This window comes from Centruroides vittatus, unplaced genomic scaffold (genome assembly GCF_030686945.1).
Source record: "Centruroides vittatus isolate TY-2023 unplaced genomic scaffold, ASM3068694v2 contig_549, whole genome shotgun sequence".
Taxonomy (NCBI): Eukaryota; Metazoa; Arthropoda; class Arachnida; order Scorpiones; family Buthidae; genus Centruroides; species Centruroides vittatus.
The window spans coordinates 1,169,683-1,193,227 of NW_027122325.1; the positions used below are offsets into that span (position 1 = coordinate 1,169,683).

At 26.9% G+C, this 23,545-nt stretch overlaps 2 protein-coding genes across 2 annotated transcripts in view; both read left to right on the forward strand.

Annotated features, from left to right (window-relative positions):
- The window catches only part of LOC136978695 (nephrin-like), a 33,752-nt gene extending 24,205 nt beyond the window's left edge, over positions 1-9,547 (forward strand). Inside the window, 10 exon segments of the mRNA XM_067274459.1 lie at positions 2,151-2,447; positions 4,429-4,719; positions 4,810-5,097; positions 6,062-6,361; positions 7,267-7,392; positions 7,517-7,544; positions 7,621-7,712; positions 7,820-7,947; positions 8,490-8,681; positions 9,337-9,547. Coding sequence (XP_067130560.1) covers positions 2,151-2,447; positions 4,429-4,719; positions 4,810-5,097; positions 6,062-6,361; positions 7,267-7,392; positions 7,517-7,544; positions 7,621-7,712; positions 7,820-7,947; positions 8,490-8,681; positions 9,337-9,384 — 1,790 coding nt within the window. The 3' untranslated portion in view covers positions 9,385-9,547.
- Positions 1-23,545, forward strand: part of LOC136978699 (protein FAM50 homolog) — a 335,477-nt gene that overhangs the window by 102,749 nt on the left and 209,183 nt on the right. The window lies entirely within an intron of this gene.

Here is a 23,545-nt window from a genome sequence, read left to right on the forward strand (position 1 = left end):
AATTGCTTAATTGAATTTTGTTTATAAATAAATTTCATGTTAATGTATTTAATTTTTTAATTAATTGTTATTTTTATTAACGAATTTAAAGTGAAAACACTGCTATTTTATAAACAGATATCATCTGAAATAATAAAAAGTAAAAATGCTGATTCGAAATCCGATTTCGGTCAAAATTAATTTATATTGGATTAGTTTTATCTGGCACTGTCTGCATTTCTTATTTTATATTCAGATATTGTTTTATTTAATTTTGTATTTGCAGATGGTTTGTCACATCAAACCTAACTACATTGGATCAAATTAAAACTGGAAATTATTTGATAATTCTATAAAAAGAAATTGCATTAATTCTTTTTCAAATAACATATTTTATTCAAGAAAATCAGGAACTATAATTAAGTTCCTTAAAAGAAAATCAATAAATATTCAGCTTCCTTAGTTACTATTGCGTGACTACTTGCATAACTCTTCAATTTTCATCAAATTACTGTGAATTTCTAACTTTTCGTCTTGTAATAATTCAACATCAACCTTAAAATAACTTAAATTGACAAGAATCCAGTTTCAAAACTCTTTTGTAACATTATTTTCTGGTGGCATAAGACTCTTCTAATTACTTACCGCTAATTTATTCTTCGACTTTTTAAATATTCCACATGAGTACAGCATGTAGAAAGAGTACTGTTATTTTACATAATATTTGTCATCAGCATGACAAGTATTATTAAATATTCTCGCTAAAACGTGCAAGTGGCACAAGATTGGTGAACATACGATGACACAGTACAAGGGATGTATATCGATTCGACTGTCCAGGTTACTTACTAATGTCAAATCGATGAAATCAACCTAGTTAATCAGCACTTCTGCGAATCGTACAGGCGCAACGCAACTCACTAATCATTCCCATGGTCCAACTTTATAGAGAATGATGGACTTTGTTCACTAAACAAGATGAAAGAAAGGCGTTACCTCCCGTAAATCAAAAACTTAAACAACTAAATGAAAAATACATTCGACTCAGACGAGAAATCTATTAACTGCCTTCACTATTTTAGATAAACGACTTTCTCCATCTTTTCAAGCCAAGGTGAAATTTGAAATATTCAACTGACGAATAAAGAGAAAATCGAATGAGATCAGTCGAATTCGTTATTTTTTTATTGCTTGTATTCTAACTTCAATTTTAATAAAATAAGAAAATGTCTTCAAGAAGATAATTATTTTAAATATCTTCAATGAAAGCTTTGTAAATATTGTACAGTACTTCTTCAGAAAGTATCTTAATAGTTTAAACACTTTCAGTGACTTATCGTAAACAAATCTTTTATGTATAGTTTACATTCTATTTCATAATATTTGTTGACAACAGCAAACAAATAGTGTTACATAAAAATTTATAATAATAAATTTTATTCTATATTTAAATCATAGATTTTATTCCTTTTTAAACTTAATAGCATTTTTATATTATTTAGTTTATTTTTTAATCAAAATTTTACAGCTAAATATTAACATAATTCACATCTTAGTTTACTAATCGATTATTAATTATTATTATATAATTTATATAAATAGTGTTTAGCGATAATCACTCGCCGAAATCGAAATTGTAGGCTATAGCAAATGTACCACAATTTCTAATTTTTACTGTTAATCCGTATATTAAATAAATAAAATTTTTTTAATTATAAGAATTTAATATTTAATCTAATAATTTTACTATATTTTATAAACTTTCTTCTGCCAATTTTTAATTATATTCTATTTTGTATGCCTGCAGCATTTAAACACAATAAATTTTAATAATTTATTTTTATATTGACAAAAAATTAATTAAAATTATAAAATTAATTGAAAATATTAACTGTAAATTTATCCTTTTTTTACGATTCTTATATAACGTTAGATATAAATTAGTTTTTAATAAATATTTTGTATTAATTAAATAAGATAAAAAATTAAATACAATTTAATAATATTAAAATGTTTACATAAGATAAAAAAACAACAAAATATATGCATTTTTTAACATGCCACGGTATTAAATATTAATCATAGTAAACAAAAAATGTACAGTTTATAGTTTGATATTTCAAAAACTAATGCAGTTAAGGTTGATCAGTCTGTAACTTTTTTTTATGCAGTAAAGCCATTGGATGTCCATCTCATCACAAGTTTATCTCACGTATCGGCCGGAAAAAAAGCCAAGTTGACTTGTGAATCGACAGGTTCCCGTCCTCCGGCAACCATTACTTGGTGGAAAGATGGGAAAAAGTTACGCAATGCCGTGGAGAGCATCACAGAAGGTGGAAACGTGACTACCTCTCTACTCACCATCATTCCTTCCGCAGATGACAACGGAAAAGTACTCACATGTAGATCGGATCATCCTTCGCTAGTCCACGACGATCTTCAAGACAGTTGGGTGATGAATGTGTTCTGTAAGTTCCCCCCAAAAGTGACGACTCAATTAAAGTAGAAGAACAGGGAAATCTCATTTTCTTATGGGATAGATATGAATGAAGATGTCTGAATGATCGATATTTTGTCCAGGTTCATATCTTATTTTTGCTGGTTAGTTAATGATTATTAGAACTGTTTCATTAGAAGGTAATGTTATTTGTCTAAGTGACTCTCTGTGGTGATTCAGAATTAGATATTCAAAACTAAAATTCGATTCTCAAAACGGTCTCATCTTTCATTTTATATAGAATATCTAGTTCTTTGAGCAAATTAAAATATAAAGTAAATAAGAAAGCATAAAAAATGAAAGGCTAACATCTCACTCCAGTATTTCAAAAATAAAAACTTATTCTCTCTCTATATAAAATTGTTAACAGAAATATAACAATCGAAATCTGATCTCTAATCTCAAGATGTTGACATCGCTGTAGGTTGTAGTTAGTTATTTCTCGTTAAAAAGTTTATAACTTTTTATGGAATTGATGACAGTTTGAATAGAAACATAAGTTAATTAAATATTGCTGTCTTTTGTAAGTTAATAAGAGAGATTATAAATCCCTCTGTGTGCAGTAATTAAAATTTCAAGTGATGGTCATTACTGGAGACAAAGTTTTATGTATAATTAATACAGATCGCGACTCCCTTTAAGAGTAACAACAGACAGAAAACTAAAAGTGATTTTTGTACAATTAGTGATTCAAATTCGATTACTTTTGTTACATAAAGAGTATAATATAATTTAAGAGCCCGGCTTTCATTTACATAGGCATCAATCTAATTAAATCTGTTGAGGAAATAATAATTTAGTTTCACTTTCATTTTTCAATAATTTGAATGATCGCAATAAAAACACGTAAATCACTAATATTAAAATTCGCTTTTAGTCTCTTTAATGAAAAAATTATCGTTTTTTTAAACCCCAAACACTAATTGTCAATCTCATCTATATTAAATCTTATATCGTTCGATTCCTTTATAATTATTATTATTCATGTTTGAGTATCGAATTTCCGAAATTTTTTTCGAAATTTTAGATATATTTAATGATATCATTATTTTCTCATAAATTCCTGAATAAAACGGATTTAAAAAGAGAACGTGTTGCTATATTTAACGTATAGTTTAACAAAAGATAAATCATTATTTTACGACCAAAAACGACATATTTCAAGTCACTATAATCATAATTTTTATCTAATAATTTAAAAAGCGATTGTTCAATTCAAGTCCAAATGGAAGTTCTAAGGGTATAGAAAGTTTTCTTTGGTCTCAAAAGGGAGGACATCTTTCTTCTAACTACGAAAATAATACCATCACTGAGAGTATTTTTCTTGTGTCGGTTATTGCGTGCCGGTAGCAAATACTTTTTTCTATTTTTCTATATTTCTTTCCTTTCGAGACTATAGGCTATCACGCAAAGTAATTTTCTTCCACTTTAGACGAATGTTTGGTAAATTACACGTTTTCTGTCGCATAACGGTAAAAATTTAGGTTCCTGGTAAATCCGGAGGAATCTGAAGAAAAAATTCAAATAATTATAAGAGAGTCAGATGAAACTTATACGGCTCTTTTATATATATATATATATAAAAGAAAAAAACGGTAAAAAGGAAATGCAATAACAACTTCTCTAGTGAAGTAAAAATGATTATTACGGTAGAGAATGGAGATTTATCCCTAATTAATATTAATTCTTTTCTTTTATTAATTTTTATAAACAGTGTAAGCAATAAAAATAATATTTTTAATTAAAATTAATTTAAATATTTCATTTTTTAATTATTTAAAGTTTAAATTTTAATGTTTCGAGCTTCTATTTTTAATGTTGAATCTATCAATATATATATATATATATATATATATATATATATATATATATATATTTACATTAAATATAGTTTAACTTCGAAAACATGCTGTAAAATGAAAAATGTTTTATCATAAACAATGTTTTTACAGATGTGCCAAATATTACATTGGATTTCGGTGCTAACATTCAACATACTGCTATCAAAGAAGGCAGCGATGTTTATTTCGAATGTAATATCAAAGCTAATCCTTGGGTAACAGACGTCGGCTGGAATTTTCAAGGGAAACCATTATATAGTAATACTTCCGCGGGCATCATCGTTAGTAATCAGTCCTTAGTACTTCAAAAAGTTAAAAGAGATCACAGAGGATTTTATCAATGTACGGCTACTAATGTAGAAGGAGAAGGAGCAAGTAATAAAATACCGTTAGAAGTACAGTGTAAGTTTATATAAGGTTTATATAAGCTTTATCATTCGTTATAAATTATCTAACTACCTTTAATTAAATTTATTTTATTTTTTTTCCTAGATGCTCCTATTTGTAAAAATCCCTTAAAATCTGTATACGGAGTTGCTCGAGATGAAGCTACAGAAGTTACTTGTGATGTAGAAGCGAGTCCAGAAAATGTTAAATTTCGTTGGTCGTTAAATAATTCGGTTGACAACATAGAGATAACAACTCATATTAGTAACGGTACCAGCAGCACGGTTACTTACACTCCCTGGTCTGTGTCTGGATATGGTGCTTTGTTGTGTTGGGGCCAGAATATTATTGGATATCAGAAGGAGCCTTGCGTCATTAGACTCATACCTGCAGGTATTTCCTTCTTGATAAAAAAAAAATGTTCCTTTGATGATATAGTCGCTGTTGCCGTTATAGTGGGCAGATAAAGATTCTAGCTTTTACGAAATTTATTCTGGAGAAATTTAAAAATATGCATTAAAGTTAACTGTAGTGATTGCACAGAATATTATTTGTTAATCTATATAAATATTTTTAATAATGACATCAAAACAACAGATAAGCCTTTGATTCACGAGACGGTATAGAAATTGAATTTATTTTAGTAACATATATTTATTTTATTTTTCATTCTTAAATTTTTTTCGGAGATATATTTTTATTTACAGTTTAAGTTTTTTATAGGAAAAAATAAAAAAAATAAAATCTTTCAATCGAAACCGGGGTTTTTGGTATTTATTTTAAAAAAAGTAAATAAATAGTTTGAATTCATTTTCTCTTATTCTATAGAGAAGTAGCAATGGTGACAACGGATGAAAGAGATTCCTTATAAGTACTTCATAGAAGAAATGCATAAACTTTCTTTTCTAGCAACTAGAAAATCCATTAGTGTATTTCTTTAGTAGTTGATGGAATGTGTAAGAAAAATATGGGATTTACTGATCACAAAGTGTGATATCTCTTAAAGAATACCGGCAGTTTAGTAAAAGCATTTTAGGATTTTGTTTTACTATAAAAATAAAGAATCCTTTTCTAAACATCATTATTCTGTTAAAAAGATGTAAGGATTACAATTTTAAGAATAAAATATAGTGATATTGATATTTAAAAATACAATTTTAGCTTGATTTGTTTGCACATAAATGTATTTATTTTAAATAAAAATTTACCAAATAAAATAACAGTTTAAAATGTCGAAAAGTAAGAAGAAAAATAATCCATAATGTTACCAACAAGCTGACTTCAAGAGTTATTAGGTGATAGTAAGACCACCTTATGGCTTCCCATCGAAATTTATCGCAACAATTTTTTGTTTCAGGCCCTCCAGACTCTGTTAAGGGCTGTCTAGTGACAAATCTAACGACAAATTCTTTAACGGTAGAATGTGAAGCTGGCTATGATGGTGGAATGCAGCAGCAGTTTCATCTCGAGGTATATAACTCAGCAATCGAACATCTTCAGGTGAACTTGACATCTCAGGACCTCCCCGTGTTTAATGTTCAAAATCTTCCAGAAGGCACTTCGTATGTTTTGGTACTTTACGCCTCCAACAACAAGGGTAGAAGCAATTCGGTAGCACTAATGGCAAATACATTACCACCTGCAGAAAGACGGACAGGTAGGATCTCATTTTTAAAAATTATTTACATGGAAGAACGTATTTTAATTAAAGAATTTAACGCATTTTAATCATATCGATTTACACTAAATTAATATTCTAATAATGCTAATCACTTTCGAGACAAGGATTTCATAGGTTATACATGAGATTAATTATTAAGAATTAAATTATTCGATTTTATAATAAAACAAATTAAAAACTATTTTAATTAATTTACTTTCTGAAATATTTCTGTTACGATGATATCTATAGAGTTGGCTTCAATTACAGTATAAAGTATTCTTTATATGAAATAGCAAACTCTCTTAAACTTATTATTACTGATAATTAAGTAAATTGTGAGTTAATGAAATACGATAATTATTTTACTCATATCGCATTTCAACTTGTACTAGATCAGTGTGTTGATGATGAATATTAACACATTTAACTTCTTTTAAATGCTGTAATTTTCTCAATCTTTGTTATTTAATTCCTATACTATTCAAATAAGTTTATAACTTTATGTCAATTTGCATCATTTCAATTCTAAAATTTAAGTGAAAGCAATTCTAAACTTTATTATTAGATTAGAATTAATTTACATATTAAGTTTTCTGTAATTAAGAATATTGGAAGAAGTTTCATATCTAGTTCTAGATGCCATCTTTATCAACTTCTAAGCGTTAAACTGACATTTATATTAAATATATCGGTAACTCCATTAAACTAAAATTTGAAATTAAATCTGTTATGAAACATATGATGATAAAATTTATTTGACTCGAAATTACATAAAATTTAATTTTTTAATTTGTTTTATCTCATTCTGTTATTGTTAGCAAAATCGTGTAGGAAAAGCAATAAAAATTTGAACGGTTTTTTTCATGTTTTTTATCTTCAAACCGAGTTTCTATATTTAGCTAACGAAGAAGAAGCTGCAGTCAGTCCCATTTTAGGAGTTCTTATTGGTGTTATCGGAGCTTTAGTTCTGGTTGCGATTATCGTCACACTAGTAATGAAATTGCAATCCGATCGTTCTGACAAAGGTAATGTCTTCAAAAAGACAGATATTACTTCTTTGCACTCAGATAGCCATTAATAAACATGTATAAAGTTTAAAAACTTTCGTAAAATTTGAAATTTTTTAAATACTTTAATCATTCATTTCAGGTGCCCTTCCACAAGAAAGTATTAACAAGTGAGTTTAGCACAAATGTGTATATATATGTATTAAGCTTTATAATTTATCAAAAATAATATAAATTTTCGTTTAGGTGTGACACACCACTGAAAAAAGATACAGATGATTTACCAGAAAGTACAGAAAAAGGTCCAGATATAATACCACCGAATACAGATATTTTACGTAGGTTTCTATTATGAATTATTCAAACTGAATTTTCAGTAGCTATAAAATTGCAATTTTTAAAATATTCTAAAATTAAACTTTAAAATTTGTTTGAAACTTCTCAGTGGGCTATATAGGAGCTGACATGTCCGAGAGGTTGCACCGCACTTCAGAAGTGATGTACCCATCAGTTATGTCAATGACAGATCCTTTACATTCTATTACAGGCAATCAAGCCATGAAGTATAGACAAGTAAGTGTTAACTCCATATTGAAACTAATGGTATCTTGGGAATAATTCACCAAGTAATCGATGCCAACATTATTGATTGGTTGAGGTCAAGTTACTTAAGTGATAATGATTTTCTCCCTGTTTGAGACGTAAACTCTTATTAATTATTGTAAAATTTAAAATGTGAGTTTAGTTTAATATTTACCAAAAGAAATTTTTAAACATAATAACATCCAAGGAAAAATTGTATCTTAAAATTTTTCTAGTACATTATTTCCAATAACGAATGAAAAAACAGGTTATTTTCCTTCATTTTAAAGAAGAAAGATGAAATATTTTTTATATAAATTTTGAACGAAACTTTTATCAAATTTCAATTTTTGAAACATTTTATGTAAAACGAATATTTTTTTAATTCTAAAATAACGCTCCCGGTTCCAAAAAAGCGCCAAAAAACCAGATGATTTCCTATTCATTCTACTCAAAAGAACATTAAAAATGAAAATGCGCGTAAAAGAGCACAACTTATCTTTTATTAAATTTGACCTTTATCTTACTGACAGTACAGTGTAGATCCTGCATATGTCGAACTTCCCCGTCCACCAACTGTCAGGCGTCCAATGCCAGATCCCGATTATCCTGAAATTCGAAGGCCCACCCGAATGATGTTACATCAGGAACAGAGTCAAGAGCTGGACAGATACAGGCAGACACCGGAATGGCCCATCACGAATGACATCCAGATGAGAGGAATGGTGAGTCTCCCTCACTAACGTTCTCTAATTGAATAACAGAACATAAAACCTTCCTTTCATTATTGTTAATTGCTTTTAATAAATACATATAAAATAACTCGCCAGTGTAGGAAGTACATTATCTTCATTTGACGTACCGTAATTAATATTAATGTTTATCAACAGAGCTAGTTTTTAATATTCTTTAATTTAATCATTCTAAAATCAATAACCTAGAATAATTTTTATTTTTAAGTTTTTTAAATATCTCTAGAGTATTTTTCAATCTGCATTTTTATTTTTAGTTGACAGTCAAAATAAAAGCTTTCGTTAACTAAATTAATACAATTAGTTACAGAGTTCCTGAAGCGTAGAATCTAAATGTTTGTTTTAACAAGTAAATTAATTTAACCTTTAATTAATTGTATTCGAAAGTAATTTCATTAATCTTGCAGTGAGCAATCATTTCTATTAAATAAAGATAGTAAATACCACTAAATAATAATTAGGCCTATCTGATTTCTTGTTTATCTAATGTTTAAAATAATAAAAGATGTCTAGTTTTATATATATTTTAGCCTTTAAGATATAAAAATAAAAAAATAGACTATTTAAGCTGATTGCACTAAATATATTGGTAAATTGAGTTGGCACAAACTCATTACATTCGCAACAGCCTTCAGGTATCTCTCCTGTCCACTCGACGGTTACCACAACATTGTGAATTCCATGCGATGCTCTTCAGTAGAGATGGTCAGGTGAAGAAGGTCCATCTCCGGCTACAACCATCAGCATTACTACATTTGTACAGCACTGTCCTGTTCATCTACTGAATTCGATAGGGAACCGGCATCCTGTTACTATACAGGTAGGTTTGAACTAAAAAAAGACTTACTCCAGCCTTCTACTTCAATGTAAAATCGATAAATAAAAAAAGCTAAAGCGAAAACGAAAAATATCGATAACTAACTCAATTCTAACTTCATTTTCTTTTAAAAAAATGACAAAAAAATATTTCTAGTTTTTCATTGAAATATTTAACAACTAAATTATAAATATTTTATCTTTTCAGAAACTTTCTCTTATCTCATTTAACTTTCAGCGATTAATTTTTATGAATTTCAAATTAATTTATATCAATGGGGAGTTTTTAATATTAGTATAACGAATGAGAGCTGGATATTTAAAACGTGTTGTTGATTGGCAAAAAATATAACCATAAATAACAATGAAAAACACATTAATCGCATCTCACCGATTCGGTTGGCAGTCAATTATTGCTAAAGTGCAAGCAGGAAATATGCCTTCAGTTCCCAGCTTATCCGATTTCTTCTCCATTTCTTTTTTTCCCTCCTTCTAATGATCAAATATAGAAGTGGTTATCGTTTCTGGCATCATTTGGCCTAATTTCGTTTGATTATCTTATTAGTTATTATCATTCAAAAAGAGAAGTGTTGCAAACCTTTCTTTTCTCTTTGTATTCGGAGTAGTTAATCATGAAAATGAATAATTCATCCTGTTGAGACAATTCCCGAACGAGAATTGTTATCAGCATATCTGAATGGTTTGTTTTAAACAAGACCTGCATTTTTGTCATTTTCATTATTCAAACTCTTCTTTTCAAATGTAAGAAGTGATTATCTTCCCAAATTCATTTTTCAAACATATTTTCAAGATTAATTTTATGAAATTTAGCTATTTTTACCAAGGAGAAATACGTGAAGTAATCATCCTAATACTTCATTTTCTTGATGTTTATCGTTCTTTTCAACGATCAGTAAGTTACTTGAATTAATTTCATTTAATATAATCTATATAATTTTATTTCCTTTCAGGAAAATGGAAACGTTTATGAGACTCTAAAGGAATTTCTTAGAAGACATCATTTGCCGAACAAACATATATTTGTTTTAATATTTGTGTATTTAAGTGATCACTAAGTGACGTCTTCTGAAAGATTTTCGAGATGAGAACTCAATAAATAACTCTGTACAAATATATCACCGGAGACTGTACAAATCTATTTGCACAACACTCGGAAAAGAACAGTTTATTATGGCTTTGTATATCATCATCTTTACTGTGTATAGATCATTCATTGGTGCTAAAATAGACACGATTTGAATAGGCACAGACTAATTAGTTTCTTTTTTTATAAGGAAATTATTGTAGTTTCACATGTAACTTATAAACCATTTTTAAAATGATAAAAAATGTATTGAAAATAAAATATCTTATAAATATTTTGGTGGATGATGATGTTTACAACATAAATAACTTTCCTTTAAAGTAAGGTTAAGATCGCATCTAAAAATTCTTCTTACGTTAAGTATTTACGCATTAATTCTTATTTAGTTTTACTTTTTTTTTTAATAGTAATAAATATAAAATGATTAATTTGAAAATTTACTTTCAGCGGATGTAGAAAAACGATTTCTTAGTTTTCATGGATTTAGTCACGAATATCTTAAATATGTTTAACTATTAATAATCAAAATATTACTAACTTAACTTAATAATTAAAATATACTTAACAAAGTATATTTTAATTATTTAATATTAGTTAATTAACCGAGATATTACTAATTAAAATTTAAATATTTTAAATTTATATTAAGTAATAATTTATTTAGATAATCATTTTTATTCATTGCTTATAAAACATTTAAGTATTATTTTTTTAATTGTTTTTTTTTCGTTATATTAATATTATATCAAATATTAAAAAAAATAAAATTTTAATCTGATGTAATATTTTATGCAAAAGTTAATAAAATTTTCAATTTAAAAAGAATCGATTAACAAAAATATTTTAAATAATTTAATCTAATTAATTCTTCTAAACATTTTTTATTTTCTAATGATTTGTTTATACATAAAAGAAGCAGTAAAATTTATCGGTAAGTGAATAATCAAATAGAACGTAAAAAGTTTTCATGTTTTAAATCAGTCAACGGAATGTTTTTAAATTAAAGTAATCAAGTCTTTAAGAAATTCTTCGAAGAGAAAAAAGTATGCAAATAAACAAGAAAAATAATTTGTCAATAAATAAGCAACTAATATATTTAAAAATGTATTTTTTGCTGTAAATTTTGACTTATTTTTCGTTATTTTAATAGAGTTTTTACCGAAATAAAATTGTAATTTATTTTAAAAATTTCTTTTGAGACTAGGTAACTGTATTCTAAATAAAAAATGTAAATCTATGAAAGAAAAACATCTCAAGAGTACTTTTAATATAATATTTATATTATCTATATATTTTTTCTATATATTTCTTGACTCAGTTAGCTGATTTCGGATAGCTAACAATAAAATATAAGTCAGACTTAGCATTAAAGTAGAACAAACATCGAACAATCCATTCCTCAAGAGATGATAATATTTCGAGAAAAAAAGAAGTCGAGTCGTTAAATTTTTACGATTTTTGTGAAGTAGATGACGTACCGAATAGAAGAGATGTCAGAACATCGAATCATCTCATTCTTTTGTTTGCTGACATTGCAAGATGTTATTGTTTCCCACAAATTTAAGTTTTGCCGCCTCAGTTATTGTTTGCACGAATGATCCATCAAGTTTATTTCAACAGATGTTCCAAACAAAATTGTTTAAAATTCAACATCTGTTGGAGATCGAGAAATATTCGGTTAAAGTATCCTTTATCCTTTCTTTAGTGGGAGGATAAAGATATTATTATTTAAAATATATACACTCTTTTAAATTGCAAAATTTATATTACTCGATTCTAATATTCGAATTTTCAATATCAAATTTTATCCCTAAGTATAATGATCTAAAAACATTTTCAGTTCGCAAAAGATGCATTAAAAAATTTTTTTTCTAAAAAAAAAACACAAAAAATCCTTTATTAGATAGCTAGATAATTGAATCTCGGTACATTAACTTAAAGGATGGATGAATTATATATCTTATTAATTAACTAACAACATAGTTTTTTTTAATCGTAATGCTGATCAAAACAATGCGAATCAAGTTGGCTTGTATTCAGATAAAGCTAATTAACTTGATAGAAAAATCCCTTACAAAAAAAAATATATATATATGTAAATTTAAAAGTATAAATTAGAATTTAAAAACTATAATTATATATATTTTAAACTTTTAAAATATGTCTTTAACATGAATATATATATGTATAAAATGAATTTAATTAGCGAAATTAAAGTACCGTACAAGTGAATTTTTATTCTTTGAAAATTCATTATTTTCTAACTGAAAAAATTTATTCTACTTAATGGATAAATAGTATGTCATTTTAAAATAATTTTTATTACAGCATTATTTATTCAGTTATGGTGTTATTTTTTTATAAAGGAATTTTTTAAATAATTTTGTAGTTATATATTTTCTTCTGCGGAAATTTGAATTTAAAATTTTTGCAATTCATCAAATTACATTGTTCTTTCATTTTTTAATAGTTGAAATATATATGTTATTGATAATAAATCTAATTTACGTTTGAAAACGCGCATATTACATTTCGAGACAAATGGACTCTCGTATTATATTTCAAAATGTAAATTTGTGAATTATATATGTGTAACAAATTATGCATATAAAATTCACGCATCTTGTTAAAGCGAATAAAAAAAAAACACTGTAATTTGTTTTTGAAAAAAAAAATTAAGCTGAATTCATAAAAACTTGAGTACAAATATATGCTTAACGCTTCCTTCTTTGTAAAATTCTGATTATGTAACCCTTTTAAGAGAATTAAAGAAGTTATTCTAAAGGCGATTCGTTTAGAATGTAGAGTTAACAATTAGCGTACTCTAATGAGGACGTTTTCCTTTCTACAAAAAGTTCTGAACCAACAATTTAATTGTCTCCTGCAACATGCAACGTAAACGAAAGGAAAAAAATCTAAGTGGATTGCGATGAGGATGGCAGATTGCCATGTTAAATTCTACTATAATGGATGTTAGAAACGGAAAGAATATTTTGTTTATTTTGGAGTTTTCAAAAGGAAATTTTTGCAGTATAATCGACGTTAAACAAGGTATCTCTATAAATGGTATCATTCGGTCAATTTTCCGAGTTGCTAGCTTTTATAAGAAATGAAGAAAAAGGTGTACGGTTTCGTACTTTTTTTATTATCAAAAAACTCAAAATAAAGATGATTCGACGAAAATAACATGTTGAAAGTCGAGGAGGTGCTTAACATATAGCTAGTGAACAAAAGGATTGCATCAATCTTCAACCAGAACGATGAAGACAGTTTTTGCTAGGCCTCTTTTACTTTTCCGTCTTTTCTTCTACTTGGCTGTCTCCTTCTGTTAGGAGACAATGATTTCGCTTTTTCTCTGCCCAGTTGTATGCTAGATGTTCACAAGTGATAACTAGATGAGAAAAAGCTTTTATATACCGTATATGTAGGGAGAAAAAAAAAATCATAGATAAGATCATGTCACTAAAAAAAGAGATAAAAACTTAGTAAAAACTCTATTTTATTGATATCCATTTAAACAAATGGAAAAGAATCAGAAGTGAAATTATACATTTCAATCTACACTATGTAATTAACTACGGTTTGTATACAAATAACCGCACGAAAAATACATAAATCGTTAATACAAATATAAGTTACTTAATTTCAGTCTATGCCCATTAAATATAACTTTTTTAAAAAATTAATAAATATTTAAATAAAAATATTTAACGCTCATAATTTTACATTAATATAAACCAAATTATAGTAATTAATTTTTTGAATTTTTCATAAAATTATATATTTAATTAACTATACCATTACAAGATATTCTTAATACTAACTCAATTTTTCTATTTAGATTTAATAGGCACATTTTCATTTTTAAAATACCAATTTGTTATTTAAATATTAAAACCAAAAAAAAACTAAATGATTTAAAAGATAAAAAAAATTGTAATAAGCACTTTTATCTTCTTAATATTTAGATGCGGAGATAATTAACGTCATTTTTAAATATTACTTCTTCAAAATGACTTTTAATTTAAAAGGATTTGAAATGCATTGAACAAACTAAGATTCTTTTTAATCTTTCTCGTAATCGGATTAAGTGGTCATAGGATTTGCAGTAACAATTATTCTGATACTGTATATTGTTTCGATAACAGAGAGAGATTTTTTTTTCTTTTTTCTTTTTGTAAACGTTCCCTGAATAAACTATTTATTGTAGATCTTCAATGTAAGTTTCAATAGAAAATATCATAAAAGTATTTATTATTTCAAATTTAATTTAAGAAATACAAGAATAGGAAAATTAAAATTATATTTAAGTAGTTTATTCGTTCTTATTTCGATTCTTTTCCCCATGATTTTAACTTGATTTCGAAAATCGTCTAGTCAGTTGTTAATAATTGGTTCAATTGGTCTATCTGAAACTTCTTACAAACTCTCGGACACTAGAAAAAAAAAAATTGGATATATTTTCCCAATAATCGTATCATTAGTAGATAGAAGTATTTGAAGAAAAAAAATGTCTAGTAAATTGCTGTAGACTTATTTAGAGAGAGAAACAATTTTACTGATCCCATCAACATTTTACTGCTTTTGTATTGTAGAAAGAGTATAGACCTACATCAAACATTAGATTTACAACGATAAAAGAGTTTAGCGAGTTATTAACATATCTATGCTTCGTTTAACATTTTCTCTTTCAGAAAATAATATATTATAAAACTTATTTTTAAAATGGAAAAAAAATAAATTTGTTTTATTTCTTTCATAAACGTAAATATTTCGAACATTAAAAAGTTAATAGCTTTCATAAACTTCGTGTTTTTTTTTAAATAATTGATTATTTAACCTTTTTAATTAAGTATTATAAGGATAATAACTTTAAAAAAAGATTTTTCTAACATTTATTACTTTCTTTAAAAATTTTGTCAGATATTTCGTTGTTAGTTGTAATATAATTTGTCATCCGTAGCATCGTTGGTAGTAAAAAATGTGTTGGCCTTTAATTACTTAGGAGGATGAGCTATCGGGGATGTTTGCAAGCAAGATATTTTAACATGATACAAAACTCGCAAGACACACTAGGACAAGATCTGCAAATCGCCGATTCTTAGATAGGTCGGAATTCCTTTGTGAATAAAAAGTATTGGCTGCCGGGTTAGTTCTTTTGATGCAAGTGGTTACGGCATCTAAATTTCACCCAAGGGATATCTGGAGCGTCAAGAGCACGAATAGATCACATAGAAGATGCGACCTAAAGCAAATTAAATGACTATTACAAAGAACAATTAAGTGGAAGCGACAGAATTAGAACAGAACTCAAGAGACTGTAGAAGTCAAAGAGATAGTTGGTGTGGACAATAGAAAGGAATCGCGACATGAATACACTAATAGATTTTCCTGCCTTCCTTCTAACAATCGATACATGCACTTATTTTATCGAAATAGAAAATTCGAAAGGAAAAATAATACAATTTTATTATATTCATTCACGTCCTGACACACTTGAATAAAAACATATAAAAATTCTATTAAACTGAAATATTTACAGACAACAAAATTTCTTTTGTTGTTTTTTTACACTTGTTTCAAATTGATGCAGATTTCACATTGATTTTTTTATTATCGCCATTTTCTCATTTCTTATTAATTGTAAAAATTTATATAATATTTTAAAGAATACTTCTGTAAATAATATCTTTCTTAAAGTTTCCATTTATTATATTGAAAAAGAATATCTGTTTTTGAATAAGAAATTAAAAATCACATAACTTACTCAGCACCTAGTTTTAGTACAGTAATAGAAATTGTAACATTTAATATTTCATTCGCTTTAATAAATCAATAGAAATCAGCAATATAAATTTAATCTAGCGGGGAAAATGTATTTGTTTTCTATCAAAAACTGTCACACAAATTTAATACAAAATAAAGAAACAAAAATTCGAGAATAAACGTCAATCAAATGAAAAACGCTCTTGGCAATCTATAACTTTATTTATCAAGACGAAACTGAATTTTAAACAAAAATTTCGAATTCTTATAATTTTCGAAATAAATTTATTTAATGAATCGTGACTGTTTTTTCTTTTCTTATTTATGCGTTACGGCTGATTTGTTTCGAAACACAAATTACAAACGAATGCAGCTTGTCATCAAAAATGAATTAAAGATAATCCTGTGTACTTAGAGAATAGGAAACAACTTTTGTTTTCTTTTTCTGCAGCACTTAACGGTTAAAAATTTCTTAGAAGTGGTTAATTATGCGAGTCGAGCGTTACTAGATGATTGATCTCTTATGCGAGATGGATATTGTTTCCTCAAAATGTGTTGAACCATCTGCTATCTACATAAATGTATAAATGTTTGCTTTTCTGATGGCTTATGTGAAATTTTAAAGGTTTATTCTACTCCAATAGAAAGTTTCTTAGGCTATCCTTCCATGTTAAGCATCTGGAAGCCGCAACTTGTCTGCTGCAACGATATCAAGCGTATAAATGGTACACTCAATTGTCGGTTTAGCATCATCAATCATTTTTGTAACTGCGACATGCGACCAGACTGCTGTACCGAGTTGATGTATCGGACCTTCTGCAAGTTGAATGTCTTCCCAAAATTCTTTTGTTTTGCTTCCATTCTTCTAAAAAGCTCCTTCTTGGTTAAAACATTACAAAATATAGCGAAGGGTGTTCTATTTGATACTTCTTTTTTTTAAATATAAGTTTACATCAGTATGATGTATGAGCTCGTATTTACTTCGTTCAAGAAGCATTTTTGTATATAATAAAAAAAGTATTATAATCTGATATCAGAAATATTTTGCTACATATAATAACAGCAGTAAATCAAACTGCAATTTTCCTTTACTTTTTACACCCAGTTTTTAAATTTAACCATTAATTAATACAGCATAAGTAATTTATAATGTATAGAAGAGTATTAAATTTTAAAAATATAATATAGTAATATTATATTATGTATTTAAGTAAATTTTAACTAAAATACCACAAGTAAATACTAATATGATAATTCAACCATTGGCAATGTGACATTATTGTATTGAACTACAATACTACAGCATTATATAAATTTACACGTCTATAATTCTTTTGTCTTGTAAAAGTTTTATGAAAGTAATAAATCTTTCGCGAGATATATATCATTTTTATATCTATATAAAAAGAAAAAAAATCAGAACTTTCAGTTAAATTGTAAAGAAACTTTAATTAAACTTGTAACTTTCTGAAATTAAATTTTGCATAGTATAGATTACGATATAAAATTACAACCAAGCTATTAATCTACTGAATATCGGTAAATAAATATTGTTAAATTTGTTGAAATGATGGTTTTTTCTTCCATCGGATATTAATTTTTGTAACCAGATTGCCGCAAATGACGTAAGTACCGCACCTAAGCTGATTACTTTAATTTCCTCAGCTGAATGTGCTTTTGTTTCGCTAATTAAGAACATGATTACCATAATGATTATTACCTAAGGTAGCACCAACCGTTTCCAATATAGCTTTATCGCCAATAATACTTATTTACCTGTTCCAGATGTGGTTTTATGCCCGACAAGGGATTTCACTAAAAGCTGTGATATCGTCGTATGGCCAAATGAAATACAGCAGTTTTATGTGATGACTACAGACGGGAATTTCCAAGAAATAAAACAACATTGTATCCGAGGGCAATACATTCAATAAAAATTAGTGGGGGGTGTAAATCTATACTTTGGTCTTTTAATTTCTTTGGTAGACCTATATTGTATTTTTTTTTATTTCAGAAAAAAATATTAAAAAATAAATCCATTGTTGTAAAACAATTTAAAAGTAATTCTGTATAACTTTAGTCGAAGTCGTATTTGCATTTTCGTGGGAAGAGTAGACACCTGTGCAATATTGCGGAAACGTTGTCTGTCTTTTATTGATCGCAAAGAATCTGCTCCCAATAGAAATGTTTATTATATGCTACACGGCAGACGGTAATGTTGCTAATGGAAGGTTATGGGTGGACAGGTTTCACGTGCAATTGTTAATGAATGATCCCGCGAATTCCAGATGGCCTGAAGAGTACTACAGATCTTCCTCACGCGAATAGTGGTGAATAAAGGTGCTTATGTATCCAACTTTCGCAACGCTAGATATCTTTTAGTTCTTACTGCGTTAGAAAATCCTCCTCAAACCGTATCGAGTAAATAAGGGTAAAGTAAATAATGCTACAAATCCTCTATACATTAGGAACAAACATTTAATTATTATCACCGTACATAAAATGAATTTTTTAATTAAAAAAATGATTTGTTTTGTGGGCAGAAATCCAAAATTTATCTTGTTTGCCAGGCGAACAATAAACTCGAATTTTGTCGATTTTTGTATCCCAGATGCTACCTTCCAAGCAAACAATAACTAAACAATTTCTGTTATCACTAAACTATGAGAATCCCTAATCTATACTCCCATTTTCAGGTTTTAATTGCTTTTTTTCTGATTCATTCCGGTTTACATTCCAAAAACTTTGTTGAAAATAAAAGATTATAACTTATAAATAGTATCAGCAATTATGCAAAACATTTCCTATTATTTTTACGAATAGAATACATTTTTTTAATTGAAAAAATTATACGAAATATTGTATAGATATATTCTTTTTAATATATATATTTTTAAAAATAAATAAATTTACATGTAGCCGTTTAAAAAAAGTAAATATTTTTGCAAAAGTTAATAACTTTTGTTTAAAATTTTTTTAAAAATCAATGTAAAATTTAATGTCAAAACTTTTGAAACTCTAAAAAAAAGTAAAATTTATTAAACTTTAGCTTGTTCTGGAAACAAGAAGATAGGTTATATGTAGCATAGAATGATCTAACGTCGATTTTGTAACAGTAGAAATATCAAGGGACAAACTCATGGTCTGTTAGAAGCAGATAATAAGACACCTCAGATGAAATAGCTAAATTTTCTTGTGCATTTTCGAACAGTTACAGAGATATTCACATATAAATGTATATACATATATACACTGTATATAAAAAAGAAAGTTTTTCAGACTATCCCTGTGATCCCAATAGAATAAAAATTATTCTAAAAGCTAAAACCTGACGTATATTTTTGTACTTTTGAATAAATAAACTTTACTTTACCTAAAGTTTATTATATTTATTTTTTCCAATTTTTGTTTTGGTTGCAATAATGTATTGAGGTTCTTATAAATATTTAAAATAAAACCTTTAAAATTATAAGAGATGAAAAAGTAATTAATTACTTTAAAGAATAAGATTTGTTTATATAATTTAAATCGAAAAATCTTCTACTAAAATCAATTCTTAAAATGTTATTATTATTTTAATCCCTGTGTATATAAGTTAATCGTAATAATTAAAAGATTAAAATAAGGAAAAAGAATATATACAGAAATTATTTTTAAATTAAAAGATAAAAGGTTATATCATTTTACCTAAGAGGATAGTTCGATTGTCTTAGTGTAACAGCAACACTTTAAAATTTATGCCTGAAACTCAATAATTTAAAGTTTCATTCGCATGCACGACTCGCCAAAGGCAAAATTTTTAGGGGTTGAAACCATTTCGGATTTATTCTCGAAAATCTTAAAAGTTGAAGAATTCCCTACATTTTAAATTAACTTTTAAATTGCCTAGAACTTTATAAACAGAAGCTCTCTTGAACTTATAATTAAATATATTCACAATTCTTCATTTAAACAAAAGAATAAAAATTGTATTATATTTCGTTTTAAACTGAAAGATTTTCTCCGCATAATAAATTTTTCTCGAATATATTATAAATATTAACAAATTATAATAAAATTATTTACTAACGTTTCCTTAATTTTGCTGTTTAGCAATATAATTTATATTACAAGAACAAATAATAAACTAAATAAATATTATATATACACAAAATTATTTATTTATGTGTTATTAATACCTGTTTTTTCTTTTTTTCTTAATTAAAAATTCAATAAATTTAATTAAAAATATCGAATTCGTTAATTTCTATTTATAATGATTCAACTTTATTATTCGTTGTTATGACGAAACTGGTATCAGGTTTATCGTTCTCTTATCGTGATTTAAATATTTAATTGTCTGACTGACAGACAGTTGAGAAATGTCAAATGCTGTGTGTCTGATCATCATAAAATTCAGGACGAATTTTAAAGAAAATTGTGATTTTTTTTTCGTCGCTCTTATCGATCGGATGTTCAAAATTAATTGTATAAATCTAACAAAAGTAATCAATTATGTAAATATGACAAAAAATAGAAAAATAAGAATAAAATTCTGCATTTTTAATAAGTTCTTAAAATAATATGCATTGTTCTGAAACAATATAACACAAAACTAGCCACAAAATGGTATCGTAATAAAATATTTCGTCATTCAATTTTAAAATTATTTTTTAAATTTATATTTTATTAATCTTTCTACTAATTTTTTAACTAATTAATTCCTTACGCTTTTCATGACTTTAATTTAAAATATCTTTTATTTTCATTTTATCTATTTTTATTTATTTATTTATATATTATAAGTAAGTTAAGAGCCTGAAGACTTGTTAGTTTTAAATACTGATAAATTTGCAACTCGTGAAAGCAAAATTAGACTACGTATTATTATTATTATTATTATTATTATTATTTGTCAGTAACAATAAATCACGAATGAACATTTATACAACTCGCACTAAATTCGATTTTTTTGTATTTTTAAACAGTAAAGCTTGGAAAAAAACCGAAACAATCGGAATTAATTCTGTCTTCTCGTAAATCTTGGTCATACTCTTTCACATTTATACTAAATAACGCCATTTTATTGGCACTGAAATATAATCTCGCTCACTATCCAATCACGTGGATAAGTTTGGCATAAAGATCGCCTGTTGAAGGTTGCCATGCATAAGTATCAAGTCAATAAAACTTCTCTTCCGTATCTTACCAAATAAAAAAGCCACTTCTGACATCATTCCAGTTTGCACAAGAGGTAGAAGCTTCCGGATATCCCGAGGTTTATTGTTCAATCTTGATGTCCTAAAATTTCCTGTCATCACTAAATATCTAACATGTACTTCCATATCCTGTTTCGTGTAATCTCGTCTATTTTTATAAACATAATATATTGTGTTACCTTGTTAGCAAATGCATGACGTGAGACTACATAAATCTTACGAGATATATTTCGATAATCAAGTTTCTGACCGAGTATACACTAAAATATTGTTTTCAATGTAAACAAAATAATTGACATTAAAGTCTGCCTTGATTATGAAGTATTGAGGCATGTTAAATTTACAAGGAATGCTAAAAGATGAAACATAAACCGAGATATTTAAATTATTATCAAGCTTAATAACTTTGTTATGAGTTGTTTTTAGTAGTTTATATTGATCTTCGGGGGATTTCCATGCCGTTGCCTTTTGTAAATGATGAATTTTGATTATTGATTTTAAACCAATTAAATGAATATAACCGATGTTGTCATTTATTTCGGGTAGATTATAGACCCTTTAAAGAAAGAAAGTAGAACTCGTTACATTTCTTTTGGAATTAAAGACCTATCCAGAAATAGAAGGAACGTTCTTTGTGCTTGAATGATATCATCAAATCTATGAATTCACTGGATGAAATTTCTAAAAAATCGTTCTTTTCCACTTGATAAATCAAGTGAAGTACAGATTGTACAGAGAAATAAATTATATTTTTATTTTCTCCGATTCGAATTTTAGAAATCAATGGTGCGTCCAAGTCAAGTTAATTCTCAATTACTTTAATAATAACATAACTAAAAACAGTTGTTTTATCCTTATACTAAAGCATTAGATTATAAGATAAAATAGAAAATTATAAAATAATCGTTACGGTATAAAAGTTTAAAAGCGCTTCTTAATATAACTTTATCGAATTTCGTTATTTTTATATGAAAACTTTTAACCAAGACATTCTTTTTAAATTTTAATTTCTTGTATAAGATTTCTTTCCAATCTAAATAATTTATGAAGTTTTTCTAGAGGAGATAATATTTAAAATTGACATCTTTTTTAACTCTATCTGGGATCCTGTCTTTTGGTTCTCTCCTATGAGCTGTCGAAACTGAATCTCTCCCAAGTGATTTCCTGACAAGAGTTTTTCCAATAGAATTTGCCGTTTTTAGATTATGACGTTGTTAGTTGAAGCTGTGATTTTTTATGATTTCTTTGCCTGGCCGTATTTGATGTGGCTTAACTCCAACATTTTGGAATGACAGCTCTAACTAACCTGTCATAGCAAATCGACATGTTATCATGACTTTAGTGTTCTATGCATCACTCGAAAATATACTTTAATTTATATATATATATATATATATATACATATATATATATTTTTTCTCTGCCGAATGTTAATTCCATCTTAGAAAATAATAAAACCAACGAAGAGTTTCGAAATTTAATTTTGTTTTTAACATCTGTAGTTCAGAATATTATTATAATTCAATTTTTTTTTAATTAATTTATAAAAATTTATTATTATTAAATGTTAAGAAAGTAATTTTTTCATTCGATTTGAAAATTAATTTATAGCTCTTAAGAGGTATTGATCAATCTTTGCTTTCTATAAAGGCCCAGGCGATGTGATCAACATTTTCATGATGTCACAATTGTAAATTAATTAGTTTCCCGAAGAACAATGCATTTTATTTTAACATCGATTGTAATGACGTTAAGGAAATCCTCGGAGAGAAGAAAAATCATTTTAATTTCATAATAAGAAATCTCCTTTCTGATCTTCTCCTTATATTCTCGAATTATAATAACATGGATTAAGCGTATCGATTTTAATCAGAATTGTTCAATTAATACCGTAACAAAATTAAAATTATTCTAGAATGTCAGAATGAATTTCACAAAATATAGGAAATCTT